Consider the following 23,669-nt stretch of genomic DNA (forward strand, 5'->3'; position numbering starts at 1 on the left):
CATCTGTGATCGTGTCATGATATAAGATTACAGACGTATCCATATTGAGCTCTTCTAGGTCCTCGTGGATCTATTTTGTCAAATATTTTTGTAAATTTTAACATTATATTGAGTTGTTTTCTTGTTGATGATGTTGCATTCAAGTTAAGAGAAAAGCTTAATCATGACTTGAATGGTGATTAGTAGGCCTGCTCCCAGTAAATGTATTGTTCCTTACAATCAATGTACTTCTTCAAATTAAAGAGGAATATTTGTCTTTTTGAGGAGGACAACTAGCCGCTGTAACACATTGAAACAGAGTGGCTATTGTGGACCTTAACTGTACAAGTGTATAAGTCTATCACATCAGATAACTTTAAGCGTAAAGTATCATTATGCAATTCCTTTCATATTAAAATAGTTTCAAACCGCAGGACCTTCAGTGGCCGTTCTGGTCACACCTTTTGAAAATGTCTGCGTCTCGGAGGAAGTAAATGCCATAAAACAGAGCCTTTGTGATCGTGTCCACAGCAGCCTTTAAAGAGGTGCTCGTGAACATAATGTTTTGTATCGTCCGTGTCATTATCATTGGAAACAGTCACATCATGAGATGGGCTGCAGATTGAGATCTGATCCGTGTGGATCAGATCTGCCCACGTGACGAGCCGCTGGATCCTGATGGACAGAAGACATCGATTGCCCTCGATTTTTAGCAATTTGGATAATACAATGTCATGTAGAAGAACCTGAAATGATACAGGCTTTTATAGCTGTAGCATATGGAGCCCCAAAACAGACAAAATGTATGATAATAATTTCATTTTTAAACATACTTTTCTTTCAAAAGAAACTCAGAGTGCCACAGAGCCAATATATAGTAAAAACTAATAAAAACATAGTTAAAACGTGGTTAAAGCAACCCCTAATAAAAATAAATAAAATCCAAGGTTATCAGATCAAATCCTATCAATATCAATCAATATACTTAACGAAATACATCAAATAATAGGCTCCTTATAAGTTAAATAGAGTGTGAAAATAAATACTCAGTTGATAGAATGAATAACAGCCTTCGCATACGTGTAGCATCAGTGGAGGGATCGGGAAGCTCATGTGAAAATATAGCTGATCGCTTAAAGCTAAAGCAAAGTCACGCTGCGTTCCATTGACCTCGGAAATTGGAAGTCTGCGGTGAGAATAATGTCACACTCAGCACAATACGTGGAGAAAAACATAATGCCGTTTGCTCCAGCCATGTTAGCCATTGTTAGCCATACCTGTTGAACGCATTACGCCAGTATTTTGGGCCTACAAGCAACAACATTTTCCAGCTGAGCTCCAGGCTGATGACCTGTTTCCTGAACCAGTGGCGAGGCCAGAGAGCAGTGAGGGTGACCTGCTAAGTGCATCGGGACACGAAACACAGTTGAGTTGATTGGGTGTCCCTGTAGCACTAGTCACTTCACGACAAACAAATGTGATTAAAGTAAAAGTATATATTCATTACACTCCAGCTACAGTCTCTCTGATAACCTTCATTACAGGTAGTCAGTCGGGTTCTCCTTCTTGCACATTGTACGTTCTTATGTCTCCATAAAGCCACATGAGAAGAAGCCTCGCAACACCCTGTGCAGATCACACTCACAGCGGCGAGATGATCTGTTCATTGTCATTCATATGCTTGTTAATATTAATATTAAAATAGGACACAACATCATACTATTGGCCTGTTAGCCAGTTACTTCATTGCCTTCCACATACTGTATTGTGGTGGATGCTCTCAAGTTGATGTTTTGGTGTGATTAACATTTCCAAGTGATTGTGTTGAATTATATGTGTTGTGCTGTGCATAGATGATGAATTCCTGCTCTCTGAATTAATAATGCAGAGAACATCAAACATAAACCTACACCTGGGATACAGTCCTCTGTTTTTTTAGATTTGGATTTCAATTCCCATGGAAATGAACCCCCACGTGTTCTATTCCGTGAGCCTTTCCATTCACAATAATAAAAAGTCTTTATTTATAAAAGCTTCATTTGGTCATAAATCCCATCCACATGTTCTTCTTTGAACCCGTTTTGATAACGTCTTTGAAGACAATAATTATCTGTCAGCAGCTTCAAGAGGTTCTCTTCTTGGTTCTTAGAAACAGGACCGATCTTGTGACGTCTTCTGTATATTTGGGAAGAATATCGTATGCTATTAATAATGAAAGATAATAAACAGATGTGAGAAACTGGTTATTCCCTCTGAAAAGACTATGAAGTAAATATGGCTCCACTGGTGAACATAATTAGACCTATGAGTCTTTCAAACAGCTTAAGATAACTTCTGCGTCAATTAGTGCCGGGACCAATTCAATTCCAATTATGCAGATAGGATTCATATTTCCTGCAATTATTGTGTTCAAAGTGCATACATAACAGCGGCCACATGTCATACGCATGTCTGAAACATAATGGCTCTTGGTTTGGCCGTGCAGCAGAGCTTAATGGCTCCCAATGCACTGCTCAGAGTAACTTTGAGAAGGGGTTTGGATAACTGCATTCTGCTCACACGCTGCAGTCCAAACAGGGGTTATGAGGCGCATATTGGAAAATTACGTTTATCGCTCAACTTTTGCTTGGATGGCTTTGGGTTGGCTTTCCACTCTTGATGTTTTCTTTACTAGTTTTCAGCAGCACACGGCTTGAGGATTGTTCAAGTAAAACAGTTTACATGACCTCTGTGCAAAAATTATAAGCAACTCTAATAGTGAAGGAAATACGTAGTTCACCCACAAAATGACCATTTGTGAACCAATTACTCACGGATTGGGGTAGTAGGGAAAAGACTCAGGCGCAGATGACATACACAGTCGAGGTGAGGCCAAGCAAGGTGTTCTCCTTGGCATAACAAAGTAACACAAAACACTGTTGGTCGAAGGCGATACACACGAGGAGTTTAGAAAGACAATCTGGCAAACGACAAGGGAAAGCAGGGCAGTATGTATGTGAGGGTTAACTACAGGTGTAGGGAATGAACAATCAGAAGACACACACACACGGGAGGCAGGGGCTGAACAATCAGGAAACACTGTGAAGACACACACATGGAATACACAGCGTGTTACACTCACGCCGTGTGGCCGTGTATCCAAAACAAAGTGGGGTGAGAAATAACATAAATGGTCATTATGTGGGTGAAATTCCTTAAAAGCTATTTATGGCTTATCTCATCACATCTCGTCAGCTGAGGCCGACACACTGAGGCTTCCTTGTGTCCCATTCGCAGCTGAGTCGTGTTTCACGACCAATAGATGAAAACAAACTTCAGTGCTTTTTGGTTTTAGTTGATGGCTCAAAAGTTTTGGAAAAGGCTATTTTATTGACTGTTTAAAGCCTGATTTATGTTTGCCGTATCCGCGAGGGTTGCAATGTCCACATGGCCAAAGTGACGTCACACCATCAGACACGCCCCTTTGACCCTTCTGTGCACATCTATCATTTACCTCAACGCAGACGGGTGGAGAAAAATGTAAAGCGTTGAGGACCTTTGTGATTGCCTGTTTGCCGCGAATAGAAACCGCTCAGAGTATAAAAGATGCTACCGTTTCCTCGTCAGCTCATGTCCGTGCCATCGTCCTCACGGAAGGTATCACCGCTGATATACTGTCATCGATGGCTGACTCCTCGCTCCTCTTAAAGGGCCAGTAGCGCAGCAAGTGATCAACAGCTGCTTCAGTAGCCAAAAGCATTTACAATGGGCTTGGCTATAAACAACCTCTTTCTAGTCCGCAGGCCACATTTCGGCCTTTGTTGTGGCTCAAAAACTGGCATCCACTGTTTTACATCATTTTATGAAGGGAATTACCCAGAAATGTCCATTTCCCTCGTCACTAAAACTATTGACTCCTGATATTTCAATTTATCCAACCAAATCCAATGCAACAGTCTCTAAGTCATTTTAGGGTGACAGGTTTGTGAATTGTGTAAATGGGAAAGTACAATAGGAAGTCTAGCCTCAAAGGAACAGGTGAGAAGTAGATGAGAAGATTTACCTCTGGCTTGTTAGTATATTAAACTGGACGAGTCTACGCATGTAGCTACCACCAGCAGTGGCTTAGCTTAGCATAAAGACTGCAAGTATATAATATATTGGCATCCATCAATCAAGAGAGGTGTGTGTCCTTTTGTAAAATAAAAAAAGTATAAGGGACAGAACATTTGATCTGAGCTTTAGTCAAAACCTGAGAATATGACACCGTCTCACCTTGACGTGTGTTTTCCTTTGCAGCCCGCTTGAAAGATGGCATCCACAAGAGAGCAGCAGTGATCTGACGCAGCCACAGCAGGGATGAATCTGTCTGATGAGTCCTCCTACCAAGAGGAGTTGCTGCTGGGTAACTTCACCTTGGGCTACTCCTACTACCACCAGAACTACACCCAGGCCCCCACGCTGCATCCAGACAAGACCATCACGTCCAAACCTGCGGCATGCGAGCAGGTCCACATCGCTATCGAGGTACGAACAGGACGCATGCCACTGAACACCAAAGGTTTTGTTTTGTTTCATTTTCTTTTAATGTAAAGAAGAGGAGACACTACAGGTGAATACAGTCAGAACGGTAACTTATAGAGAGCACCATGGAACTTAAAACATGAAAGTATTGTATTACAATTTTCCAAACTTTGTTTGAATCACAGACGAGGCATTATCTCATCAAATACGTGCTAATTTGTATACATTTCCAGAACGGAAATCTGAACATTGAATAAAGACAGGTTAAAAATATGTGACATATTAGAAGCAAAGGCGTTAATAGAAGAGCTTTTGGTTATCTCTTTTTATCAGTCCATAAATCAGAAGATACTGTCAACAACCATTTAAAAAAAAGCCATGTTTCAGAGTATAAATGAAGTTATGAATGCGTTGTGAACAAACCCCTCTGCATTAACCCTCAGAATATATGTAGAAATGAAAGAGTACAGTTATATCAATGAGGTTATGAATGAACAAACCCCTCTGCATTAACCCTCAGAATATATGTACAAATGAAAGAGTACAGTTATATCAATGAGGTTATGAATGAACAAACCCCTCTGCATAAACCCTCAGAATATATGTAGGAATGAAAGAGTACAGTTATATCAATGAGGTTATGAATGAACAAACCCCTCTGCATTAACCCTCAGAATATATGTAGGAATGAAAGAGTAAAGTTTGGTGATGTCAGAGCTGCTGAAGTGAGATTTCTGGATCAGAGTCTGAGAACAAACTCATGAGAGAAAACGAGATGTTTAGTTACATTACATCATGAATAGGGTAAAATATTTAACAAATTGGTATCAACATGAAACTTACCCAGTTGAAGACAATAATTGTTTGTGTCACAAGTTTTCTGAAAGGTTATATTTAAATATGCAAATGAAGCCCTATCTAATAGTAACCTCTGGTGCATTTGGGGGGAAAGCTACAGATGCAACTAGACACCTCTATGTGTATTTTGAATGTTTTATATATATTTAAAAATCTCTTGTGGTCCACAGTATTTTATTATTATTTATATATATATATATATATTATTTTCTGCTATACCCAATTGCCCATTCTCTATTACCACCTTTCTACTGTACCTCTTACCTTAATACTCTACTTCAGTGGTTGAGAGTGACTTGGCCCTCTCATATTGATTATTTGTAAAGTATTATTTTCTCTTGTTCGTTCCCATCTTGCTAACTGTCCCGTCATCCCTCAGATTGATCTTGCTGTGGGGGAGTAACAACGACTGTCCATTCTTCTCTCTTACGCAGTGTTCTGCTCTCCTCAGGTCTTTCTGATCCTCGGCATCATCTCCCTGCTGGAGAACATCCTGGTCATCACAGCCATAGTGAAGAACAAGAACCTGCACTCTCCCATGTACTTCTTCGTCTGCAGGTAAACGGCTCAGCTGTGGAACACACATCAAGGAATATAGAACGTAATAGATTAAAAAACATTTTAAGAGTCAACTTTCCGTGCTGTTACGATTCACCAGCGCTGCAGGATTGAACTCATCCTCAGACAAAGTACGACTTCTTACGAGAAGTTATTTAGTTATTTTCCTACAAAGGTCCAGTAACACGAGAGATCTGTCTGTGCACGAGCCCCAGCAGCGCTTAGGAAACACAACTATTGGTGAGGTAATAAAACACGTGGCTTCACTTTCATAGAGAGGTTTCTTGACAAATAAGCAACATTGTCTTGTGGTTCTTTTTGTCATGTTATCTGTCCTGGCTCACGCTTACGTGGATTACATATTAATTGATTACGTGGGTTATATATAAAGATTATAGTGCATTCTTTGTTATAGTCGTAGCTATGAACAGTGTAGTACTAGTTTATCAAACTTTCTCAAACTAGTTTATCCTATAACTTGATGTGATACGTCCAGTTGTACTAATGCTGTAATATGATATCATTATAATATATAATAATATGATAAACCACAACTTCCTTTGGGATTATGCACCATGTAAGAAAAACAATAAAGGCCTCAGTAATGCAGGTTTCACCTTGCCCTGGTCATCTCAATTCATATTGTGTGTGTGTGTGTGTGTGCGTGTGCGTGTGTGTGTGTGTTTTATGAAAGCATCACATATAACAATAAAAGATTCATTCACACAGTAAAGTGGGTTTATTTCTAAAAGTGGAGATAATTTGCAGCTTGACAGAAACAGAGTTTTAAAATATTGTGATATACTATTATAATAATATTGTGAATACTCTGCCTATTCGCTTCGCTTATAGAAATATCACAGTATGTGTTACCCAGTGGCGGCCGGCCAATAGAGAGCCACCCACCTTGAGCCACCACAAAAAAAAAAGATATTTATAATTTTATTAATGTCAATATTTGTGTTTTTGAGCTATGGATTATACCCGGTAATATTTGTAAAATAGGAAAATTGCAAAATATCTGTTTTTCCTGCTTGTCCTCTCTGCTAGTGCACCTCTCTGCTGCCCCGTGCACGTCTCTGCTGCTAGTGCACGTCTCGCTGCTAGTGCACGTGCTGGGGCCAGATCGATTTTTCCCAAGGAAGACGGGCCTAATACGCAGTTTAGCCAATCACTGATTAAAGATATGAATGATGGACATGTAATGTATCCAATCAGCTCCCTAAAAAAGACTTCCGGAGGGGCCATTCTCAGTTGGTGCGTGTTCACGGCTAGTCTCTCTTCTCAACTCGCGTGTTCTCGTCTTGGCGTCTCTTGTAGCGCCATTTTAACGACATGACAATGGAACATCCCAGTACGAGCGCTACTCTTGCAAGAAGACTCAACCCTAACTCGATCAAATCTATCCTCCAATACCCGTTTGAGAGAAGAACTTTTGCTGCGAAACTCCTGGTAAAACAACTGGGCCCAGATCAGCCTCCTGAACTCAGCATAAGACAACAGACCGGCGTGAAAGGGAAGCTAACGTCAACGTCAACATCACTATCCAGAATGCGACCGCGGACACCATCGCTACAGCGCTTATGGGCAGGCTGAGCACCATACGGACAAACTTATCGCCCAAGCTTACGACGGGCTGCTGTAATGAGGGAAGCCACCAGCGGAGTGCAGCGTTTTTCCTGCCATTGCCCTCCGGAACCAAGCAGCGGGGAGGCAGAGGCCAGGGCTAACGTTAGCTAGCGGGCTAACGTTAGCTAGCGGGCTAACGTTAGCCCGCTACCACTGCTACACAAAGAGAAAACGGTTGTTTAGTTACAGACGGGGCCACTGTACAGGATCATGCCAAATGTGGACATGCTTTTCAACCAGCTGTAGAAGAGGAACATCGACCCGGTCTCCATTAAAGGACTTGTCCAGAGGTTCACAGACAGCATTAAAAAGGTAAATAACTATATTTACTACTAGCTGATAAAGCTTTTGTTGTTAGAAAGATGAGTTGCTCACGTCCAACAGTCTGTAAAAGCCTAAATGGGCCTAGTCATCAAAGTGAATGATTATGATAGAAAACATCAATGATATTTGTTTAAATTTTTTAAAAGGAAAAAGATCAGATTTCTATATAAATGCAGGTAGTTATTAAACACAATTTATAATACCATGCTTATTTAGATGTCCACCAAATCAATTTCTAGAAGAGGCCTAGTTGTTTTTGAAGATGGCAAGTTGCCAACTTAAACTTTATTTTTTGGACCAGGGCCTCCATTTCCTCCCTGTGCATCTGACCAGCAGCAGCAGCCCAAAAGCAGAGGATGCTGGGACCAGAACAACAGAGGCTGGCTACAGAGGAAAGTTGTGATGTAGTTGTCAATATAAATACTTTATACACTCACACACATACATGTACTATGTGGGTGTGTATGCACAGCACATGCTAATGACAGAAGTAGTCAAATATTCAATTACATAGTCAACTGTTTTGTTTTCTGAAAGGGGACAAGCGGGTAACTTACCGTCTGATACATTTTGATGATCATCTAAAGTTATTTGTAAGAGTTTACATACATTGTATTTTTAAAATAATTGACTAATAAGCTTGTGTTCAATCAGAATCACTTTCATCAAAATAGCTTTATTGCAAATTTAAGTTGATTTATCTTTTACAGGTATGTGATACCATCCTGATGCAAGCCAAGGAGCGGTTCTCCTTCACCCAGCACGTCATCATGAGATTGCCAGCTGTGGAATGAGTGGTTGTCCCGTATCCACATGGTAGCTTGGCTATGCTCTCATGGAGAAGAAACTTGTCAGGAACATGCCTGACTTCAATAAGAAGGTCATTGAGAGGTTTGCCACTTAGAAGGGCAGAAGAGCAAAGTTTCTTTACAAATGATCTGTCATAAAAACATGCAGGTTTCCTCACCACACTGATTGGGTGTTTCCCCAACAAACAAGGTTCATAGGGGCATCTTAAAATATAAACTTGCTCTATTAGACTATATATATACATATGTGATATTTATATATTTTTTAAATATGTTCATGATATTTATATTGTATATTTATGACTATATTATATGGTATTTTATACTGAATATTATTATATGATATACATATATATATATATATATTAATATACTGAATTGTATGAATAAGATGTCCTTATTATGTCAGTGTTGGAATAAATGTTCAATATTTAACTGCAAAGTAGTAATGCGTGTTTGATACATATTTGTTGCATTGCATACTAGGATGTTTGCTGAAATTGATTGGATGGCCCTACCCAAAAAAGAATCCACCAGCCGCCACTGGTGTGACCAGAAGAAATGAATTAATTCCGGAAATTGTCATAAATCCCCAATACAAAGGGAAATAATGAAATGCCATTAAAAAGCCTGAGGCCTTTCTGAGATTCTTATTCTCTGCTCACAGTTCATACATCATTCTAGTTCTACACACTTTGATTTTCTTGTTTTCTCTCCATGGTAAATGGACTGTGCTTATACGGCACTGATGGGAGGAGCTACCATGAAGGTACCACCTGTCCATCAGGACTATCTAACATTCACACAATGTAGACACAGATAGGGAGACATTTAGGGTTAAGTGTCTCGCCCAAGGACACATCAACATGAACTAGCGAAGCCGGGGATCGAACCACCGATGCTCTGATTGAAGGATGACCCTGCTCACCACTCTCCTCATTGGGAATGAATGAAAAGAGACGATTGCGCTCATAAAATGAAAAAAAATTGTGACTTAATTTGTCCCAGAGCCTTATGACATAGAAGATTTAATCCCCTGCTCAAAACCAAGGCAAATGCCGTTTCTCAATCAGCGTTCTTCTCTGTACTCGTGTTCTCGTGGACTCGTGAAACGTCATCAGTCGCGGCCCAAGTACTGTTCCAATTCAAAAATCCGCTTCTCGCCAAGCACGGTGAAAATGCCCGGATGTGACTTGATCCTCCCATTTCACCGGGGACGCATCAGAGCAGACTTGAGCGTACTTGAGAGCCAATATCCCAGAATGCATTTCTGAACAGCAAACGGGGAACAATGGCGGATGAGAAAACTCATAACTGAGGGTTGACATTCTCTGAATACTTAAACCGCCAAGAGCCGCCTGATCTCGGCTGGACTTTTTGAAATGATCTGCTGGCTCCGATGTCTCCGTATCGATTAAACATGAGATATACTTCTGTTTTGAGGATCTAACAAGCAATCATTATTATTTTTTCACAGTCACATTAAATCAGTTTGACTGAGGGAAAGGTTAAGATTTATAACTTAAGATTTTAATTTCACTTCTACTTTGAACTACAGCGGTGTCTTATTACTTTTGACCGAATTGTTTGCAATTATATGTGTATCTATATAAATATATAAGTATATACATAATGCATATTTATAAAGATATTATATATACAATTATATGTGTATCTATATAAATATATAACTGTATATATAATGCATATTTATAAACACATATATATACACAATTATATGTGTATCTATATACGTATATATACAAAATACATATTTATAAACACAATATATATATACAAGGATCTGTGCATCTGTGTTTGTGTATATATATATATATATATATATATATATATATATATATATATATATACACACACACACATACAATGATATGTGTATCTGTGTGTATATATATGTACTGTATATAAAATATATATATATATATATATATATATATATATATATGTATATATATATATATATATTTATACACACAATATATGTACAGTGATATGTATGTCTGTGAAACCAGTGCAAAAAAAGCAGGGTTGTCATATTTTGTTTGACTGTACAAATACTTTACAGTGAAGAATCAGAGTTACTCAGGACAACAACAGCTGAGGTGGTGACGTCATCAAGTCAGCTGCTGTTCCAATTGCAGAAAGACCGTCCTGCGTCCTCGAGTCCTTCAGAGTCTGGACTTCTGAGTCCAAACTCCCAAGTCCAAACTCCAAAAGTACACAAGTTAGCGTACTAGGTATTGAGAAACGGCTAAAGAACTCTCAGCTGACACGCCAGAAGCGGGTTGGAGGACAGAGCAGACATGCAGGTCCATGCAGAGTTTGGTCAGCAAAGGTTACGCTTCCATTCATATGGTTTTGAATGATTTCTCTGAGGCGACGAGAGTGAGCCCATGACATGGTGGAGAGGGTCTAGACATGAACTCAGCATTTCTTATGTATATATTTATATCTAAGAATAAATAAGCAACTTTCCCACAATGAAACAAAATAGCCGTCGCAAAAGTAGCTGATTTAGTTTGAACTCGCTTAGGTGTGTTTGGTGCTACTGGGTTAGCTCGCTGAGCAGCGGCTCACACTGGTTCTCTACCAGTCTACCATAAATAATCATATAATAACATAGTTTACGTTAAAGGTTCCTTGGTATAACCACAGCAGCATGAAGACCCTCTTCTCATTCAAGAAGACTTTGATGTGTCTGGTGACCCAGACTCAGCGTTTGTTGTCTGGAAAAAAGCATACACTCTCAGTTAGAACAACATTATGTACACAGAAGTTCACATGAACAGTCATGTCTCACAGATATATAAAGAGATGTATAAAGAGGGTACATACCCTTTTTATACAATCTGTGAGACATGACTGTCTCCATAGTATGCTGTACTGCGTAGTGGCAGAGGGGTTAGAGCCTAGATCAATGTCCATTGACCTTGTGAGAATGACAAGGTCAGCTGTTCTGCAGTGCAATGCATTTGGCAAGCAAGTGCAATTCATGTTACATTTCTGCATTTCCAGTAGTGCTTAAAAATGCATTTTTAGCTTTCGGCATTCACAACGCATTTTGTGCAGGAATGCGTTTTCGAGTTAAGTTGTTGGTTTTCCCTGTGACATGAATGTGTCGTCATGCAGGAGGAGGGCTGGTACCCTATGGGCTCCTGTCCATATTTATGAATGTCTATGCATATGATCAGAGCGTAACCTAACTTTTTTGGTTGTTGCAGTCTGGCAGTAGCGGACATGCTGGTGAGTGTGTCCAACGCCTGGGAGACCATCATCATTTACCTCCTCAACAACCAGCAGCTGGTGGTGGAAGATAACTTCATCCGGCAGATGGACAACGTGTTTGACTCCATGATCTGCATCTCTGTCGTGGCGTCCATGTGTAGCCTGCTGGCCATCGCTGTGGACAGGTAATGATGGAGACAAAACCATCTGAATCAAGACTAAACCCTGACCAAGACCAGAGTGGAGACCAAAACCTTTAGGGGTTTAGACCAACTCAAGACCAGAGTAGAGACCAACACCTTTAGGGGTTTAGACCAACTCAAGACCAGAGTAGAGACCAACACCTTTAGGGGTTTAGACCAACTCAAGACCAGAGTAGAGACCAACACCTTTAGGGGTTTAGACCAACTGAAGACCAGAGTAGAGACCAACACCTTTAGGGGTTTAGACCAACTCAAGCCCAAGACCAGAGTGTAGACCAAAACTTTGAGGGGTTGAGACCAACTCAAGACCAAGACAGGGTGAGACTAATCCAAGACCAGACCAGTGCAAGTCCCACACTGCATGACAAATTTACAATAAAATGCGGAACATGCCAATCTGAGGCAATCCTCAAAAAGGTCTGAAAGATCCACATTCCCATAGAAGATTCAACTTCATTCACCTTTCTTATAATCAAAACAAGACAAAACAACAATTCAAGACAAACCCACCCAAGACAGTTTTGAGACCAAGACTGGATCACCACAACATCCATGAAATCCATGTATGACAAGAACAGTCTTAAAATAGTCAGTATGCATAATTGCATTTCTCGGCTTGTAATGAAACAAGAACAAGGTCTCTCTTTCAGTGTGAAGATGAAAATGTTACGTAGAGACAACTTACACAAAGTTTTCTAACAATCGAGGCTGTGCAGTGTAATTAGCAACAGCAGCATGGATCTCTTTAAAAAAAAATCTGAATTCTTTTCCACAAATTCCACAGGAAATCAATAACATTTCTCTAATCTCTGCCCAATGATAAACTACCATATAATATCCTGTGTTAGAGTTTGGTTCACTCATTATGGTTAGAACAGCTCAGTCTGGACCTCTTACACTTTCTGACCATTCTTTTTCTCAAAAGGTTGAACTGCAGTACTAAAGTACTGTATGTGTATTGCCTCAGAAAGTTGTTTCCAAGAAGCTTTCTATAAAATGAGTAAGAATTTGGAGGACCCAAAAAACAAAATGACACAGATTAGCCATAAGGCTGCCGTGACTTCACAAGGATACGTTCCACTCCTTGACCTCTAAAAGGTCTCTGCTCTCATTGATTTCTGCAATTTTCAGTGGCTGGGCAAAGTTGCTAGACAACCGTGGGCTACAGGTTACCTCAGAAATGTATTTATGTCGCCAGGTACGTCACTATCTTCTACGCACTGAGGTACCACAACATCATGACAGTGAGGAGGGCTGGCTGCATCATCGGGGGGATCTGGACCTTCTGCACGGGCTGCGGGATCGTCTTCATCATCTACTCAGACACCACCCCCGTCATCATTTGCCTGGTCTCCATGTTCTTTGCCATGCTGCTCATCATGGCCTCCCTCTACAGCCACATGTTCATGCTGGCGCGTTCCCACGTTAAACGCATCGCCGCTCTGCCCGGCTACAACTCCATCCACCAGCGGGCCAGCATGAAGGGGGCCATCACGCTCACCATCTTGCTGGGGATCTTCATCGTCTGCTGGGCTCCCTTCTTCCTCCACCTGATTCTGATGATCTCGTGCCCACGGAACCTCTACTGCGTGTGCTTCATGTCCCACTTCAACATGTACCTCATCCTCATCATGTGCAACTCGGTGATTGACCCGCTGATCTACGCCTTCAGGAGTCAGGAGATGAGGAAGACTTTTAAGGAGATCATCTGTTGTTACAGCCTGAGAAACGCCTGCACCAACATCTGCGGTCTGACGGGTAAGTACTGAGAGAGACTTGGGAGGCCAGTGGCATCTGTGGGATGAACCGACTGCAGCAGAACCATAAGAGACTCGGAGAACTGTTTCATAGCACCTTTCAGCCATTACAGAGTACGGTCAAGTCTTCTGTCCATCGTGGACTGGAAAGAGGAGGTTAAGCTATTATCTCCTAATGTTGCTGCACAAGTGGATTGTGTATTCGGTACATTAATTGGACAAACAGGACCATTGGAAAGTGCGTTGCATAAAACTGTTTGTATCCCGACTTTCCTTTTAGCTGACGTTTCTTTGATTGTTCTGCTTCGACCCTGTGTTTTTTTTTAAACACTTTATTGACAGGATGTTTTCATTTTCGTTTTCTATCTTTTGTAAATCTTAAATGCTGTTGTGTAAGAACACTTACATTCTTGCTGCCAACTACCATACACATTGGCGTGAGCATGATGGCTCCCCGTTCTCACTCCCGAATTGTCAGATCGTACTACGGTGTATTCTTTAGTGTCCGTATGAGACGCTCCGGGTGTTCAGCTAACTAATGTAGTCATTAGAAGACCGTCAGAACAAAGGACGTATTATAAAGAGTGAGAAAGTCCTCTTTTGGAGGAGGCCGGGCTGGACGGTTGGGTTTATAAAAAACACAGGACCGCTGTTTCCCGTGAGAAACCAAGTCAACTTTGACTTATTTCACAACATTCCGTCTTTATGGTTCACTGTTGAGCAGGCCATTTTCCTCATTGTGTTTTAACCAACCCGAGCAACCACACGACTGCTGCCTCAGATGTGTAATGCCTTGTTTGCAGTGGCGAATTGAGCCATCAGAACGGGACCTTTGATACAAAGATTACTAACGAAAAAGATGGGCGTCCTCGGCTGCTTTTCTGCTACAGGCAAAATATAATTTTACCGCTCCATCTTCAAAAATGACGCTGTTCTAATGATGCACACACATGGCAGTCACTTTATGAACAATCATTCAACTCGTGTGCAACCAGTTCAACGAGGTGCAAAACCATCAATAGCCTCTTTTGAGTTTCACTCACGTTCACGTGAAGACAAAACCCATCCTCCTGTCCTTTTAGATGAATTTGAATAACCCGGTCATGAAGCTGATCCCTGGTTTTCAGATCCAAGAGAACTTGCTTTTCAATATGTATGGAAGCTAATGCAGATTCGGGATTGTCCTGTTGTGTTCCTCGCAAATGTTATTATCAGTTTGAGGGCCCATGATGTCTTTTACACAGATGCTGTGGTGACAGCGATGGTTCAAACTAACATGTGATTGCATATAGCTGATGCCTGCGGTCACAGAGTCCTTCACCTTGGAGGAAGAGGAGGAGGTCTGACAGAATGCATCACAGACGGTTCGGTTTTCAGGTGTAGAAAGTCAAAGTGCGGTCAGGCTTGAGAAGGCCGATTCAGGGAATGTAGTCTTAGTGAATCCTGGTGAAGTTTTTTTGCGATTTTAAAACCGATTTTGCACTTGACTTGAAAATATGGTCCAGAATGTCACAGTGCAACTTTTTGTAGTGTGAGCGAGGCTCGCCGTCCAGCTGACACGCCGGTGTTCTGCACAGTCTCATCATATGATTGATCAAAACTCCCCCCATGTCATACAAAGCTGCTGGTTGACTTATTCTGTAAAAGGCCAGAGAGCACGTCTGCATGTGCAAAAGTTGAATGTAAAAGGCAAAATTAAAAGTTGCCCAGGTTTGATATGTAGCCGTCAGCACGGTGTACTGTCATGAACCTTGATGCACTAGCCTGGAGCACACACACACACACACACACACACACACACACACACACACACACACACACACACACACACACACACACACACACACACACACACACACACACAGGGGTTGAATTGGTATTTTAGATAAAGTTACAGTCTGATATGACAATCTAACAATGTCCAACATGTGTTATACTGTGGGAAAGATAAAACATAAAACTCTAACACAGGCATCTGCTGATGTTGACACTCACCTCTGCAGCAATCCTTCAAGCTCATCTTCCTTCATAGCCCGGCGCTTCCTCGGCTGCTCAGAGCCACTGAGCTCCACACTGAGCATCCAGCTAACCAGCTCCGGTTAGCATATAGCTTGAGGAGAAGCTCCGGACGTTCGGGTCCCAACTCTTTCAGCCTCTTCTTGTCAACATCTGACCGTCGGTTGAAAGGTGTTTCGCGTAGAGATACCACAGAGTTTTCAGTCGCCATACTGACACAATCAAAGTCTCTGCTAGTGTTGCTCGCGTAGATACGTGGTAGTTATATGGGCTGTGAGGGAATGATAAAGGTCTCTGATTCGACGAATAGTCTAATCACGTTGAAATAAGAAACGATGTCATGGCATATAGATTCTCGTTTCATCCGCCAATGAGAAGCTGTCCTTGCCGCAACGACCGTGAAATGTTTGCTCGCTTCCATAGACTTCCATTGGTCCGGCGCCCCGAGAGGGGAGGGGCTTTCCTCAGTGATGATGAACGGCGATATATTATATTTGGTCACATTTAACTTAAGTGGTTGTTGACAGGGGCGTACGGTCTCCCACACACATTTAGCGCGTCAACACGGTATATTTCTTATATAAATTAGTTGGTATATAATGTTTTTTGACAGTATATATTATATTTTTTTTTCTTCTTTTTTTTTTTCATCACAAAATTTTAAGAGGGGCGGCGCCCTAGCGTTGACAATATTATCTCCACCTGTTGCCATTTTCCTCAATCGCTTACTGCTTAATTTAGCAGTAAGCTATGTGTCATGAGCCGGTCTTTTAGGAAACCCTGAAGCTGTGAACATTCGGAAAGAATTTGCCCATTGAACACAAATCCCACTACGATTGGTTGATTGTCCAAACGTACACATTCAAGTGTGAGAGCATTTTATTTAAGGAAATATAAACGCCTGGATTGCGTATTTTCTCCTCTGAGACTCGTAGAAAAATGTCTGATCGGTTGCCTATTTGTCCAACACAAAACCACTCAAATGCACACAACAGAAAACAACAGACACAAGTTACCGTAATATATAATATTTTTATTTTATTTATAGAATAAATCAGATACGTTTTTAATTTTTGTATCTTCTCTGAATAACTCTAAGGCCCTGACATTTCACCACTGCTTGCTTGTTATCTAAGTGGGGAAACAGCCACTGTTCTGCCACTGCAGTATCTCCTGTCTGTATTTTCATATTAATTATAGCTGCTGTATTCTGTCAATGTGCCCCCTGATGTATGATGACTCCCTGCCAATGGTTTATAAAAGCTATGTCTTTACATTTGTTTCCCGGTGTTACACTGTAATATTTATTTAAAAAAAGAATAAGCCATTTGTATTATTTGTGTCTTGAGGCTGGTCCATGCCATTTTTTAATGCACAAACAGCGAGACAAGATACATATTTCGACAAAACATGAAGAAAACTGTATTAAAAGGATGTTCTGTGTAGTAATAATATCGCTTCCATACTTGCTTATTGTAAGTTTTACGCAATTGTGAGATCAAAATGAGCATATGAATGCGCACACATGGAAAAGTGCTTTTATTAAAATGCAATTCTTTTCCCTACAGGTGTATTTAATGCTCGCTGTACATCCACCTCCAACATGACATATCTGTGGAATAATGCAAAGTGATTAATTGTTGTTGATGTGAAGTACTTAGTTCTCATTCCCACAGAAACAGCAGCAGAAACACTGAATGTGATGTGAAGCCCACATGCTAACTGCAGGCTCAGCCCGATGTTTGTGTACAGTGAGACCATATTAACCATTGTGTTGACATATTTCATGTTAGTTGATGGTAAAGCCGTGGCATGCAATATAAATGTAAGCTTCACGTTGCTTCTCATTTTTAATTTTTAATTTATGTGAGACTGCAATAAAAGCAAGGTAAAGTGTTGAGCTGTTTCATGCTATTGTTTGCACAAGGAGCCGTGGTATGATGAAGTCACAAGGTTATGAATGATTCCTGTGAATAAATAACGTCCTTTGAGTGAAATAGGTTCTGGGAAATGTTCCCATGTGAATGTGGTGCAGAAGGATAATTTTAGAAGACACTTGGGGGGAGAGATTGCATCCTTGTCCTGAGAGAGACGGATGATGGGGTCAGCCATGGAGGTTAGACAGCCAGCGAGGCAGAGAGAGGATAGCCGAGTTATCAAATGATAAAACAAACAGAGAAACATTTATTTTCAGTCGGCAGCCTGGCAGCCATATCCCAATGCCAATCCTTTTTACCAGCTGCATGGAAACACAAGTCATTCACACTCAAGGGAAACAAAATGTTCTGGTGGCCGCAACTGTGGAAATGTAGCCTAGTAGGAACCTTTTTGCTACCGGACCACCCACAGCTATTCATTGGCATTGCAGGTACGTGTATTGTTGGCCCGCAGGTGTAAATAAATATATGCAACGGGAAGGGCGACGATGCGCTAAATCAAAGACTGAAAGAAAAGGCGTGAGTAGAGCTTCCCTACGAGCACCTCTTCCAATGGGAACAGAGCAGCATCTTCCTGAAGGTGTGTCTGAGCTCGGCGCTGCGGAAGGCGTAGATGGCCGGGTCGATGAATGCGTGGCTCATCAGCAGCACAACGTGCAGCTGGAACAGCGAGCGGTAACACTCACAATACGGGTTGGCGGGGCACACCATGATGATGATGAGGTGGAGGAAGAACGGCGCCCAGCACACCACGAACACCCCAAACAGGATGGTGAGAGTCAGGGCCCCTCTCATGCCGCTGCCCCACCGCCGCTGACGCCGGCCCTTCCCTCCACCGCCGGCGCCGACGGGCAGAGCCGCGATCTTCCTGGCGTGGAGGCGTGCCAGCATGAACATGTAGACGTAGAGGAAGCAGATAATCGCCAGGGAGACGACAAAGAAGACGACAAAGCAGATCATGATGAACTTGGAGTCGAAGAACCTCACCATGAGCACGGCGGACACCCCGCATGTGATCCAGATGACCACCAAGATGGCCTTTGTGCGCCGCATCGTCATGATGTTGTGGTAGCGAAGGGCGTGGAAGATGGTGATGTAACTGGAAGTGAAGACAAATCATTGTGTCATCTGACAGTCTGTTCACACTGAGCGTTTTAGCTAAGTTTTAACGGCAGCAGTAAATCTAAAGATGGTCGCTGCTCTGACCATCCCTCACTAATTACATGTAGCATCTACTCTGCCTATGTTAGAACACTGTATGCAAGATCTGATTGACCGTATTGAAATAAGGTCTATATTTACGTAGATGGATTACTTTCGGCTGCTCCAATAAAAAAAAAGGAATCAATTGCGACCTAATATTCAATTCAATTCAGTTTATTTTATATAGCCCAACATCACAAATACAAGTTATGTCTGTACACATAACATCTGACACATAACAATATAACACTGAGTTAATAACCCCATAATTTCTCATTGGGTTATTTCACAGATTTATCTCAGCTGTGTTTGGTTGAAATGATACCTAAGAACAGTGTAACATTTAATTCATTTAATTGCAACACAGCCAAGTAAATCTGTGACATGACCCGAGGAGAAATGCTGCTCTATGACCTACACACAAAGAGCTAATATTTAGCATGTTTTATTCTAGTATTCTGCAGGAGTGTCGGAGTTTACATAAATGTGCTTACATATTATGTTAGCTAAAGCTAACTACAAAGCATATTTTTTTAATTGACATTTTCACTGTGAGGGATTACAGGCATGTTTTTATGTAGCATGTTTTTAAATTAATGCTGTCATACATGACCTGACACGAGGGCTGGAATGGGAAGTGTTCATGTGGAAAAGCATTTGGAAAAATACCGCAGTGAGACTTTTAATAAGATGTGGATCTATGAGTCAGAGCCCAGATAAAAGTTCAGACTTTTATAAATTCTCCCCAGAGTCCTAGTCAGTGAGATCTGATGCTTTGAATTTAAATATGTGCTGAGGATAATTGGTTATAGGGTCCACAATCCACAGAGGATCAGTTCAAAACAGCCAGCACAGCAGTAAACAGATCAAAGAAATCCTTTGACTTTTTGTTTAAAGCCTGTACGAAACCCACCATGGTTTCCTTTAAAGTCCCCGAGGCCGCTTTCACCTTTTATTTGAAAAGGAACCAAATAGCTTGAAGCATCATTATGCCTCTGATATGGGGATTCTGTTGGATTACTGGGCCAGGGTGGAACACACTCATACCATCACATTCAAAACTATCCCTCACAATGTGAAAGGTATAAGTGGTTTAAAAAGCCTGTAAATGTCCAGGTAAAACATGTCTGTGCTACATACATACCGGTCTGCAGCAATAGCCAGGAAACTGAAAATGGAGCCCACGAACGACATACACAGCAGGGAGTCCATCACGTCGTCCAGGTTCGTCTCCGAGGGACCTTTCTTTTCCAGGTGTCCCACGTTGGCAAACACTATCATCAGATTCTCCCAGGTCTTGGTGAGGCTGGCAATGGTGTTGAAGGCCGCCAGGCTGCAGATGAAGCAGTACATGGGTGAGTGGAGGTTCCTGTTCCGTATGACGGCTACGACAACCAGCAGGTTCACGGCCAGGCTCACCACACCGATGGTGAAGAAGAGAGGCACGGGGACCTTCACCTCGGGACAGTCCGACTGATTCATAGTTCTGTCTAGCGTTAGGAGGTGATCAACATAGAAACTGCAGCTACCGAGACATTGATGTTCATGTTACAAGCTCAAGATGTGGAGAACCGTTCACATGAGATGTTCAGTATTATTATTGCCTCGAGGTTAGCCTTGAGTAGGCTATCAGAGGATCGCCATTTTTCATTCTTGCTTTTAATCTTCAGTGGAATTGTGTGACCAGCAATGACCTACTACCTGCATCTGGTTCGTCACCTGTCACAAAATGTCCTTTGCACATACTGCCCGCCCTATTTTCAGCTGGGGAGAGGGTGTTAGGGGTCTTGGCACAGCTCAGTCATTATTTACAGCCATATGCCTTCTTTTGGCTGTTTGCCCAAGAGACACGCAGGGACATGTTGGTGCTTTTTCAGACTGTGAGTTTGTCCAGGCTGACAGGAAGACGGTCAATTATTGCCAAGTGAGATCTGGATTGCTGGTCTTTTAAACTGTGTCAATGGAATCCTGCCTGCTGGTCTCGTAGAGCCCGTCAAGAATGTTTGCTTGATGCACCTGTGGAAAGACAAAAGAGAAATTCATTATAACCCACAGAGGTAGCCATCCTGCTCCTGATGAATGCTTCGGACCACCTCCAATCCAGTGTTTCACTCGCTGAACTCAGTGTGAATCATGTAGCATCTGAAGTCCTTCATTTGTAATGCACCTGTACTTTTTCTTTGATGAGCATTGTCACCTTTGCTCCCACATCTCACAGCTCATCTGATTGCTTCAACTTGAAAATGTTAGCTTCCACCTATGTAATTTCAAAAGGAATGTTTTCTCATCATCATAATTCAAATGAAGGAACTACTCTGTGATCCATGTTTGAGAATCCCTGCCAGGCCGCAGACTGAAGACGATTAGAATAATTATACCAAGTTCTTAACCAAACCCCTCTGATCCCTCTTTTCTTGTCAATCACAAAGCGGTCTCAGTGTTTTCAATGATCAAGGATTCTTCATTAAATCCAATGAAAGAACATTTTAAACTCCTCTGTCCCTTTATCTCCACATTTTACACAATTATTACTCATTATAGAAACGCAAAAGCATATAGTGAAGTCGTATTCACATTTGACTAGTCTTTAATAAAAGATCGATACACAGGCTTCTGTGTATCGATCTTTTATTATATCAATTATAAACTTTTTGGTCCTAGAAAAATAAAATCAATAGTTTTTTCAGTCCACTAGATGGTGCTGTGTTGTTGTCTGGTGAGGTCAGCAGAGGTCCCGGGTCAGCGTGATGGTAGGAAGTTGGTCAAAACAAAAATGGAGACATCCGAGAAAGGAATTAGAAATGCTCCGTCCACGTTTAAATCAAACGTCTGGACTTCCTGTCACTCGTAGTGCCGCTTCTCGCACAGCTGTTGCACAACACAGGAAAACATTCGCGACACAGCGCTGGTCAAAGACGTTTAAAAAAGCATCAATCAAACTGGCTACGGGTACTCGAGTAGCGCTGGAAGCGGCCGTCATCCTGACGTCGGTGAAATTGGTGAAATTCACCGAGCTGTGTGTGCCTACGGATAATATTATGAACTCAGACACGACCCAGACCCCTCTCCGACGCGAATGACGCGACTATGTAAACAATAATACAAACATTTCAGTTTGTCGGGTGCAACATTTATGACAGTGTTGGTCAGTTTGTCTGCTTGACAATCCCATTTTGCTGCAATGAAAATGATTAAAGTGAGATGAACAGACTGAAAACATTTGATGATCAAATATGTTGACAGAGGTTTCTTTTGAGGACAATTCGCGGTTGAAAAAAGGTAATAAATCGCAATTTATGGCAGTACTCAATATATCGCAATATCGTGATAATATGGCAGTATCGTGATAATATCGCAGTATCATGATAATATCGTATCGGGACTTAAGTATCGTGGGACCTCTGGTGATTCCCACCCCAAGTCGTGTTAGCGAGGCGCCAACCTTGCATTCGGTCTTCTGCCCAGCATGGGGCGACCCTCGGGTTGCAAAAAGAAGTCTGGTTGTATAGAAGTCTATGAAAAAATGACTCTACTTCTCTCTTGATTTATTCCCTCAGTAAACATTGTAAACATGAGTTTATGTCTCAATCTCTAGTTTCAAGTCTTCTTTAGAGTCAAACAGACCATAAAGCTGGGGATGCTTTAGGGCGGGGCCACAAGGTGATTGACAGATCGCTAACACAGACATATACAGCATTTCTACGTAAATCCTCCGTATTCCAAATATGGTCACTTTCGTTCATTGCAAAAAACAACAACATTATATTACAATTATAACAGATGATGTATGACAGTAAAGTCTTGACAGAAAGTCTTTGGCTCTAAGACTCTTCAGGGAGATTTGTACGTCTGCCCTGAGCTGCAAGGTAAATCCCCCCACGGAGTCCAGTCACTGGTGTTGAAGGTTGTCCTTCATTTGTTCAAAGTTATTACAATGTATCCTGAGGGCAAGGACGTCTGTACCAAAGGTTTATTGCAATCAATCCAATGTTTGTCAAGATGTTTCAGTTTTGACCAACACGGTGACCAACTTTGCTGTAACTAGCTTTGACGGACCGTTATTAGGTGTGACTTAGCCGCAAGAGCTCAAAGAGCCCTGCTGGCAAGCACACTTTACGGTCTCCTGCGGGCTTATTAGTTGGAATGCTTCAGCAGTGAAGCATTCCAAGTTATTGTTCTTCACTTCGCTAATCAACTTATTCTTCTATTTCTTCCGTACATATTTTGGACCTCTAAAACTTCTTCATATATTCAGATACAGAAACTGTTCAACTATTAAAATATTCAGCTACTTAAGGACACGATGGCTATATATTTTCATATTTCTAACTATTAAAATTGTTGAACTATTGAGCTTTTTATGATTTTTTTTTTATGAATGGGATCCAATGGAGGAAATCTTCAAATCCTCTTCAACTTTAAAAGCTTACAGGTTCTGCATACGTTCAACTGAAGACACCATTTAAACGTTTAAAATGCTGACAAAACCTTCAGCTATTATTCTATCATTTTGGTGTCTATGTGTCCACACATACACACACACACAAAGATACACAAACACCCAGACACACACAAACAAACAGACACATACACAAAAACACACACACACACAGAGACACACACGCGCACGCGCACACACAAACAAAC

General features: G+C 41.5%; 2 protein-coding genes across 2 annotated transcripts; one reads left to right on the plus strand and one right to left on the minus strand.

Annotated features, from left to right (window-relative positions):
• Window positions 1-4,317: 4,317 nt before the first annotated feature.
• On the plus strand, window positions 4,318-13,878 carry mc5ra (melanocortin 5a receptor; the record flags this gene model as incomplete). Its single annotated transcript, XM_079227114.1, has 4 exons — window positions 4,318-4,485; window positions 5,792-5,898; window positions 11,903-12,091; window positions 13,308-13,878. 4 exons carry the CDS (start codon window positions 4,318-4,320, stop codon window positions 13,876-13,878), a joined length of 1,035 nt encoding a protein of 344 aa, XP_079083240.1.
• A 4,475-nt stretch (window positions 13,879-18,353) lies between these two features.
• Window positions 18,354-20,504, minus strand: mc2r (melanocortin 2 receptor; the record flags this gene model as incomplete). The annotated part of the gene is made up of 2 exons (XM_079227960.1): window positions 18,354-18,918; window positions 20,167-20,504. 2 exons carry the CDS (start codon window positions 20,502-20,504, stop codon window positions 18,354-18,356), a joined length of 903 nt encoding a protein of 300 aa, XP_079084086.1.
• Between the last annotated feature and the right edge of the window lie 3,165 nt (window positions 20,505-23,669).

The sequence above is a fragment of the Taurulus bubalis genome (assembly GCF_910589615.1).
Source record: "Taurulus bubalis genome assembly, chromosome: 12".
Classification (NCBI taxonomy): Eukaryota; Metazoa; Chordata; class Actinopteri; order Perciformes; family Cottidae; genus Taurulus; species Taurulus bubalis.